This window comes from Schistocerca cancellata, chromosome 1, assembly GCF_023864275.1.
Source record: "Schistocerca cancellata isolate TAMUIC-IGC-003103 chromosome 1, iqSchCanc2.1, whole genome shotgun sequence".
Classification (NCBI taxonomy): Eukaryota; Metazoa; Arthropoda; class Insecta; order Orthoptera; family Acrididae; genus Schistocerca; species Schistocerca cancellata.
This window is the reverse complement of record NC_064626.1, coordinates 74500109-74510102: the sequence shown is the minus strand read 5'-3', so window position 1 is coordinate 74510102 and position 9994 is coordinate 74500109. Positions and strand designations below refer to the sequence as shown.

Below are 9994 nucleotides of genomic sequence, written 5' to 3'. Positions count from 1 at the left end.
TTACCCGTGTTGTGATGGACCGTTTACCAATTGCGGGAAAGGTCGATATCGTATGGCTATTGTGATCAAAATGCCCAACGGGCGTGTGCTATGTACGCTGCTCGGTATCCTGGACGACATCATCCAAGTGTCCGGATCGTTCGCCGGATAGTTACGTTATTTAAGGAAACAGGAAGTGTTCAGCCACATGTGAAACATCAACCTGCAACAAATGATGATGCCCAAGTAGGTGTTTTAGCTGCTGTCGTGGCAAATCCGCACATCTGTAGCATACAAATTGCGCGAGAATTGGGAATCTCAAAAACGTCGGAGTTGAGAATGCTACATCAACATCGATTGCACCCGTACCATATTTCTATGCACCAGGAAGTGCATGGCGACGACTTTGAACGGCGTGTACAATTCTGCCACTGGGCGCAAGCAAAATTACAGGAAGATGATAAATTTTTTGCACGCGTTCTAGTTAGCGACGAAGCGTCATTCACCAACAGCGGTAACGTAAACGGGCATAATATGCACTATTGGGCAACGAAAAATCCACGATAGCTGTGACAAGTGGAACATCAGCGACCTTGGCGGGTTAATGTATGGTGCGGAAGGATAATTGGCCCCCATTTTATCGTTGGCAATCTAAGTGGTGCAGTGTATGCTGATTTCCTACGTAATGTTCTACCGATGTTACTACAAGATGTTTCACTGCATGACAGATTGGCGATGTACTTCCAACATGTTGCATGTCCGGCACATAGCTCGCGTGCGGTTTAAGCGGTATCGAATAGCATATTTCATGACAGGTGGATTGGTCGTCGAAGCACCATACCATGATCCGCACATTCACCGGATCTGACGTACCCGGATTTCTTTCTGTGGGGAAAGTTGAAGGATATTTGCTATCGTGATCCACCGACAACGCCTGACAAAATGCGTCAGCGCATTGTCAATGCATGTGCGAACATTACGGAAGGCGAACTATTCGCTGTTGAGAGGAATGTCGTTACACGTATTGCCAAATGCATTGAGGTTGACGGACATCATTTTGAGCATTTATTGCATTAATGTGGTATTTACAGGTAATCACGACGTAACAGCATGCGTTCTCAGAAATGATAAGTTCACAAAGGTACATGTATCACATTGGAACAACCGAAATAAAATGTTCAAACGTACCTACGTTCTGTATTTTAAATTTGAAACCCTACCTGTTACCAAGTGTTTGTCTAAAATTGTGAGCCATATGTTTGTGACTATTACAGCACTATCTATCACAAAGCGAAAAAGTGGTCCAACTAAAATATTCATATTTCTTTACGTACTACACGAATATGTAATTAAAAATGAGGGTTCCTATTTAAAAAAAAAAAAAAACGCTGTTGATATCCGTTTGACCAATGGCAGCGCCATCTAGCGGGCCAACCATAGCGCCATCTGGTTTCCCCCTTCAAGCTAGACAAGTTTCGTTCTTTGTAGTTCTTTCGTTTGACGCTTATTTCGTGAGATATTTGGCCCGGTCACGATCAATATGTATGTGCATTCAGTGTTAAAAATTTTATTGGAAATAGGTGGCATTATTTAAAAATGATTAAAAGATCTGCCCAAGAAGTTGACGAAGTCATCGTTATGAACCAGTCATGCAAGAAAATATTCAGAATTTTTTGGAAGTCGGTAAGGTAAACGCGATTTCTGAGGAAGTCAATAAAATCTGTGCAGTATCAAAGGAAGTAGGCAATATTCGAAAAAAAATTTGGAGGAAACATTGGACAAAGTAGTCTTTCTACTGACTTAAATAATAATTTTGATGAGTGGAGCACTTACAGAACAGGAATTGAGTTAGACACTTGAGGAAAAATTCACATTTTGGAAGGAAAGCTGAGATAAGACAAGGCAATAGGACAGGTTTTCAAACATTATCATGAAGAAAACAGTAGTTACGTAGGTGAATTAATGGCAATAAAGATCGAAGGTTTTGAAACCAATCCTGAGAGCAACATTAATAAACCCCAGGAACAAGTACAGCAAATAGCATAATCTGCTTGCAGCAGACTCAGTGATGTTGCTTCATAGGTAAAGTAGAAAGTTAATGCCGAGCAGAATATAGTCGGGAAAGTTGAGAGTGCCATTGAAGCCATCCACCATAAGTTCGCACATTTGAAAGTCAACGTGAGCAGTAAGGAAAGCCAGTGGACGGTTCAGGAGACCACGTTTTCGACCCAACTGAGAGCAATTACAGATTAACCAAGTCCACAGAGTAGAAATGAGACTGTGTTACTTGCCGCTCTGACCAGTGCATTGACAGAGCATAATTATCGATGTACCTCTTAGAGGACGAACCGATAGTTCGCGACTTTCATACCAGAGAGGAGAGATGAATATCCAGTGGGTTATGATTAAGTACTCCCACGGTGTGCTAAAACAAAGTTAGAACGATAAACAAAGGATTGTATTTGTCAGTATATTATGTCTGCAATACAGCGCCACATTGTTGGCTGCCAAAATACGATGATTTCGACAAGGCTTTTCTTGAAAAATGTTTTTCAAAAGATATTCAAGAGAGACTGAGAAAGGAGGCTATGAAATATGAAACTATTAATAGCAGGACAGAAATCTACGTGACTGCTTTGAAAAATGTTTAAACAAAGCCAATTAGTGAAATCAGGAAATTCCTCGGGTCAATATTTTGTGAATATTAAAAGCAAACTGCTAATCGAAACGAGAGAGGAATTATTCACGATGCCTGAAAACGACCAAGAGACTTTCACAGCATTTGTGATCTCAATGGATTTGCTGGAAGATGACAGCAGAGCTGGTGTGGCAGCAGCATTACTTTCCGACCATAGATGGTGTCACAGACGAACAGCTTTTTAATAAATTCGATTTTTTATTTCATATCATCAAGCAACTTTTTTAATAGAGAAGGTTTTTTTTCTTTCAGATCAACAGGTGACAGCTGATGACGGCTGGTGTATTGTAATTGTAACTGTCCAGCATAGTACAATAACAAAGATAGTCAATGTTTTATACTTCACATCAGCAGTCACTGATATACACTAATAGCGAATGATATTTCTTACTGACTAATAAAAACGGTGTCAATCATTATTTGTAAGTTGAGTTGATGAGGCATTTTTGTAGCAGACTGTGATTTCTTTCAGAAAGTGTGAATCAAAGGCGTATGACCAAGGATATCCTCAACTGAGATAAAATAGCATACATACGTTTAATGTTATGAAAGTAGATTAAAAATGTTTGGGAGTTTGTCCCTGTTAGACTGTCAGGTAATACTGTGTGTGCTACATCGATTACACTTTAAAAAGCTGCCTACAAGGTTTTTCTTGCAGAGCTGCCGACATTTCAAGGGTCACGGAAAAGAATCCTCTTTCAAGACAAACTACAGGCTATAATGGCCAAGGTTAGTTGGAACACCCCACAGCTCAAGCCCTTCCGGAACTCCCCAACTTTCTTTTAACAAAAGGATCAACTTGGTCCAGGAAGTGCTGATGATGACATTAAAGAACGCCTTTACTAGAAGCCAAGAAAACGCGACACAGATCCGCGACTACTGATATCAAGTGATGTCGAGATGGACAAGGTGGACAAGGAATCCTTCAAGGCAAGGACTCTGTCAGGGGCCAGTAGTAAACGTCTGAACATCGTGGTCTGTACACATCTGCTGATGTCATGCATCACGTAAATCTGAGTTCTCTGTATGAAACTGACACTTAATATCAGCTGTTTTCAGCTACAGTTCTCTCACTAACGCTGCACTTACGTTATTTGACTGTGTTATGTGGGTTTCTCTTAGGATACTTTCAAGCTTGCTGTCTTCATTGCTGCTGAAAGACTTCGAGTGGCAACAAACTCTCTGGATAACTGTCATGGTTTGCTTGCCGTGACATCATAACAATGTGGCACAGACTGGTTTTTTGTAAACTGTCGCTATTGTGTGGTAGCAATCCAAACTTTGCAATAAAGCTTATTTGCCACGCCATAGTAGGTGTAATAGCGGTGATGTGAAGACAGTTGCCTCACAAATGCTAGTCCAGTACCTTAAGAACTTATTCTCACACTTGCTACTATGTGAACGTTTTGTCTACAACGACCCCAGCGATAAATGAAATCGACTTTTTGTCAAATGATTGATAGCAGTAACAATCACGTAATTGATTATGTTGTATAATAAACAGCGGAACACGAGTGACAGTCACTCTGGCAATTTGACAACGCAAATTACGCTGTAATTTTTCCTGAGGGCTGTGTGGTATGATCAATAGAATGATATGACTAATGATCTTGAGTGTGAATAATTGATCAAGACAGGCTCTGCTGTCACTTCATTAACAACACTGTGAGTGTATGATTGCGTCCCAGATAACACACGGAAGTCGGCCACATAAGCAATGAGGACACGTTTCATCCAGATGCGTCATATTGTTTCACTGTGTTCTATTTGTTGTCGCGGGTGCACTCCTACAAATAGAAGACAAATTTGGGGAAAATGCATCTTTGTGAACAAAACGTTTCATGTCTGTGTCAAAGGATAGAGCTCATCACAAAATCCAATGAATACTTATATGGTACAAACAGTTGGAAGCAGTCATCAAAGAAGAGTTCAGTGTAACAGAAGTTGGTAGAACGGTAATGATTTTCAGTAAATGTGGTCTCACAGGGAAAAATAAAGATATAATTGTATAAAAATCTTGAATTTTGATTTCTGACACGAGAAGAATTAATAATACGTTCCGATTTACAAATATTGATGTCAACTTAATTGTGATCTACCGTCGGATTTCTTCAGAAAGTCAAACTGGAGTGAACTGCACAGTGCAAAATAGTACACAAAATAAGCCCCAGGCCGTACTGAACCTGCGACAAGGATACTGTAAAAATTTAATTTGTGTTTAGTCTGTATAAGTCTGCTGAAGAATTTCTCTTTGAATCCAGAATCATTCAGTCCATGAAGGGCATCTCTAATGCCAGATAAACTTTAGCCAGATTCAGGAGAATCATATGAATTAGATGACTACATATTGTTTATAGGGCTTATGGGCACGAAATCTGTTATGAGTGGACAACGACTAAGAAATGCTATCAGGTGTCTGTATTTCGTGACGCAAGTGTGTGGCCTTGCTCCAGCAGACTTCGACACTGAGATGCTGCAGCTATTCAGCATCACAGTGCCACTAAACAGAACTATAAGCTTCATTGTAAGTGCATTGTGGCTCACGGTAATTGCGTTTGGTGGCTCATATTGCCTTTACACTCAGTCATGTATAAAAATTGTTTCACGTACACAGCCAACATTGAACTTCTTAAAGCAGTCACTTCTCTGGTTTAGCTGGTTAGAATCAGCAGCAATGTTGATTAATGCCTTAATTACTGGGCACCACTATCTCACTGAAATTATTGGTAGTTTAAAGCTGGTCGATTCATTGTTGGTTCAACACCAAGGCTTAAACTGGAAGAAATTCTATTTCAAAACGCGAGTGTTAGCACTGCTCCTGTTGAGTACAGTTCTGGTATCCTTAGCAGGTCTCAGCGTCTGTCAGGTTATCGGACTTTTCCAATACATGCCGAAAGTGATCATCTACTTCTCTTTGGGAACATACTCACTGCTGTGGCACGTGCAGTTCTTTGGCATCGTGCTGCTGGTGAGAGACCGCTTGGGAGCCATCAACACCCTACTGCTGGCAGCCGTGCGGCCGCCACTGGGGTCTGAAGCAGAGCTGGAGGAACTGGTGACGCAGCCCTCACTGGCTGGGAGGGCGCTGGTGGTGGAGGACGATCTGCTGCGACTGCAGCGCGCCACACTGGCTCTGCACCGGACTGCCCGGCTCTGCAGGCGGCACTTCGGGCCTGCGCTGCTGCTGGCCGTCCTCAGGAGCTTCGCCTCGGTGGTCTCCTTGTCCTACGCAGTCCTGGAGACGGGGAGGCGGTCTCAGATGCCCGAGAGGGTGAGGCTGCCGCTGGTGGCCGGTCTCTCCTGCTGGCTGGGACTGTCCCTGTGCCACGCCCTCCTGGCCTGCTGGGTCTGCTCTTCCGCTGCGGAACGCGCCGCCACAGTTGGGCTCAGGATGGCCAGGGTTCGCCTGCTGGTACGGTCTTCTGGCTCGTCGGGAGTTCTGCAGCTTCCAGTCGACAGGTTGCATTTTTCCGCTGCTGGATTCTTCGACATTGACCTGCCCCTCTTTGTGTCCATTACCACCGCTGCTGTGGCCTACCTTGTAGTTCTTATACAGTTTTCTGCAATGTAAGTAGCATACTTCCGGACATACTTCTATGTTCTCACTTCTCTAGAGCAGGGTCTCCAAACTTTTTAGTCCGCGGGCCACATTGACTCCTCCACGAAGTCATAAGGGCCAAGACCATGCCCGCATCTCGTGGTCGTGCGGTAGCGTTCTCGTTTCCCACGCCCGGGTTCCAGGGTTCGATTCCCGGCGGGGTCAGGGATTTTCTCTGCCTCGTGATGGCTGGGTGTTGTGTGCTGTCCTTAGGTTAGTTAGGTTTAAGTAGTTCTAAGTTCTAGGGGACTGATGACCATAGATGTTAAGTCCCATAGTGCTCAGAGCCATTTGAACCATTTTGAACCAGCCAGCCAAGACCTACCTAGTGGGATTAAAGCACCCTAGCACTCCATGATCACCGTAATGTAAGGCTAAAGGAAAGATGAAATCGCAAAAATCTAAGGTTGTGGGAATAGCTAGCACTGAAACGAACTACGATTTTTCTTTAATTACATAATTTTGATTGGTGGACGTACCTGACCGAAATTCTGGCGTTTTTTATTCTGGCGAATTTCACCGACAAAAAAGTATGTCACTGCACATTCTTCACGAAAGCGTCCTGCAAAGTTAACGAAATCTCAAAATCATTGTTAGCAACACTATTACTGCAAGACGTAACAGAGGTAGAGTATGTCAACGCACTGTTATTTCATGCGGCGCAACAATAAGTTTAGTTATGTAGTCTTGTAGCGAATAGCAGAGCCAATGTCGCGGGGTATTGGTCGCGATAGGCCTCGAAACTCAATTGTTGGCAGTGTAGGTACCACCTCAAATATTTGGCGGGCCGGATACCGGGGATGACCGGCCAGCTAACGCGGGCCGTAGTTTGGAGACCCCTGCTGTAGAGTATTTGCCATCCTCAATAATACAGCGGGGTCCAAAAAAATGTATCCACTGTTTAAAAATCCATAACTGGGAAATAAATTGACGGAGTCTCCTCGTGAAACTGGAGTGAGTCGCTCAAGTGTTCGACGAATTCTGAAGACAGCAAAGTGGGAGTGCTACATCCCATGATTGCTACACTCAGTGAACGACGACCAAGATCGTAGAATGGAGTACTACGAGTGCTTTACTAACATGGTGCACAATGATGAAGAGTTTGCAGAGGTGATTGTGTGGTCTGACGAGGCACAGCTCAAACTCAATGGTACAGTAAATCGCCACAATTTCATCTACTGGGCCGCCGAAAATCCGAACGTCCATGTAGACAAAGCCATGAATTTCCCAGGAGTAAATGTGTGGTGTGGGTTGTCTTATCAGGGCTTGATTGGGCCATTCTTTGATGGCACAGTTACCGGTGAGGTGTACCTTCAGAAGCTTCAGCATTTTACCTGCCATCCGAGACTTGTAAGGAGATGGAAGAGTTTACTTTCAACAAAAAGACAGCCCTCTACCAAAATCGTGTTAGGCCATATCTCGACAAAAATCTACCAGGAAGATGGATAGGCCATAGAGGTGCTGTGGAATATCCACCAAGTTCCCCAGACCTAACTCCTCTGGAGTTTTACCTATAGGGAACACTAAAGGACGTCGTTTATCGACAAAAGCCACGCACATTGGATGAACTTCGAGAATGAATCGTACATTCATGTGCAAATGTCCAACTGAACACGTTGCAGTCAGTAGTTCGTGCTGCAGTTCGGCGGCATAGTTTGTGTGTGGATGTTAATGGTGACCATTTCGAACACCTACAGTGATATCTTTAAGTTGGACTTTAAGCTACACTTTCACCAAAAATGAGACAACTCCGTCAATTAGTTTACAAGTTATGGACTTTTAAACAGTGGATACATTTTTTGGACCCCTCTGTAGTATTTACATTTACCTTGGTCATTCAGTTGTTATTGTACTTTTCACACTGTACAGTTTGCCACTGAAATGAGCCACTTTACATGACTATTTTTTTGTCTTTTTTTTTTTTTGTACTGAGCAAAATATTTTTTTATCACAAATTTTGGGTTACTATCATTATATCTCCCATAAGAATTTTACATATGCTGTCGGTCATTCAATAATGTATGTGTTTTGTTCTGAATACAGTAAATCAGTCATTGATGTAGTAATAGTCATTGAAATTGTACTCAATCACGGGCACAAATCATATGAGACCACTTCTCATTATTACTAATCATTCACAATAGAAGAAATTAGTTGCTAATAATCTAATGATATCACAGAAGTAGAGCAAAGCTAAACGAACGTTCTTTGTAAGAAATGTAGATAACGAAAGAAGTATATTGGCAGAAATGTTTCTATCCTGAATGAAAGGCGAGTAGTGTAGGGATGTATGAAGCTTCAACTGTTGCAGAAGAAATGGTGATCTGTGAAATTTTAATCTGATCAGCATTTCAAAATGTGATCATATTAAAATTAGTTTTTCATTAACTGTCAGGAAATAGGAGCTATAATAATGTTTTAGTAGTCATCAAATTGCAGTGTTTCGTTAGTTGCCTGTTTTAATACACAATCATGTTAATATTAACTTCATTTCAATGTGTTAAGAGATTGTGTAGTGGCAGAAGGGGTTAACTGGCATAAAGTACTTTTAGAAATTGTAGTAACTGTCTGTATGGTTCAGAATGTGTGATGCAAATTGGAAAAGAACTTGCATGAGTAACTAAATGCTAAATTATCTTTGTTGAAGGAGGGAAAATTCAGCTCTACCTTTTTTCCTGTGATCATCTTTTTTCACATGTCATCACTCATTCCACTGTTTTATTTTATAACTTTATTTTCTTAAAGTTCAAAACTTATAAATTTTTGAAATAGTCACATTTAAAATGTTCAAATTCACAGTATAATAATGTTGATACACTTAAAACACTGTACTCCGTTTTTCCTAAAGAAAAATAAATGTTGGTTTGCAGTAAGTCCCAAAATCACTGTGCGTTAGAAACAAGCTGTTGTACTACTAGATAGGTCTGCAGTATTAACATAAGATCTATTTCTTTCTAATTAGGATCAACTCCCCTGCAGAAACAACCTTTGATGGAACTACTGTTTGCTACACTTAATTTTTAACGTATTTCTTGCATATGTTTTCCATTTTATTGAACATTATTTTCCAATGATGCCCTGTACTTTTAATTTATGTAATTTTTTGTTTAAGTAAGCTTTAAAGTTATTTACTGGAAATTTTACAGATTCATTAGTCTGTTGCCTGTGTATGTTGCAGTTAATACAATTTTGTAATTATTTTTTTGCAAGGAATTATGTGAAACATATTAGATAAGAAAAAATCAATTAAAACTGTGCACTAAAGCTAACAGCGTTCATATCGTTCAAAATATTTCAAATTGTCAAAATGTAGATGTGTAGTATACATAGTTGTTGATACATGGACTTTTAAATTTTTCACATACATAAGAATGGCAATTCATATGACATAATTTCCATGATGTGGATTCTATTGATAATGTATCTATCAGTATAAAAGCTCTGCTTAAAATCAGCTACATTGTTGTGCAAAGATTTGTTGTTATGAATGAGGTATATGAGTTTTGTTAGTATTGTCTATAGATCCTTGCAACTGAAAATCTATTAATAAAGATGGGCTCAGAGTTATACTAGTATGTTTTACAATTTATTGCCGAATAAGAGGATTCGTTATGGAAAATCAGGTCAATTATAACAATGGTATGTGATTAAGAAGAAGAAAAAAAATTCAAATTGTCAGATTTAGATTGCAATAAGATAGCACCATTGTTGTGAATTAA

General features: G+C 40.7%; 1 protein-coding gene across 1 annotated transcript; it reads left to right on the top strand.

Moving 5' to 3' along the window:
* The first annotated feature begins 5564 nt into the window (after positions 1–5564).
* On the top strand, positions 5565–6248 carry LOC126167176 (putative gustatory receptor 2a). The gene has a single exon (XM_049920495.1). The coding sequence runs from the start codon at positions 5565–5567 to the stop codon at positions 6246–6248; it is 684 nt and encodes a 227-aa protein (XP_049776452.1).
* The last annotated feature ends 3746 nt before the right edge of the window (positions 6249–9994 follow it).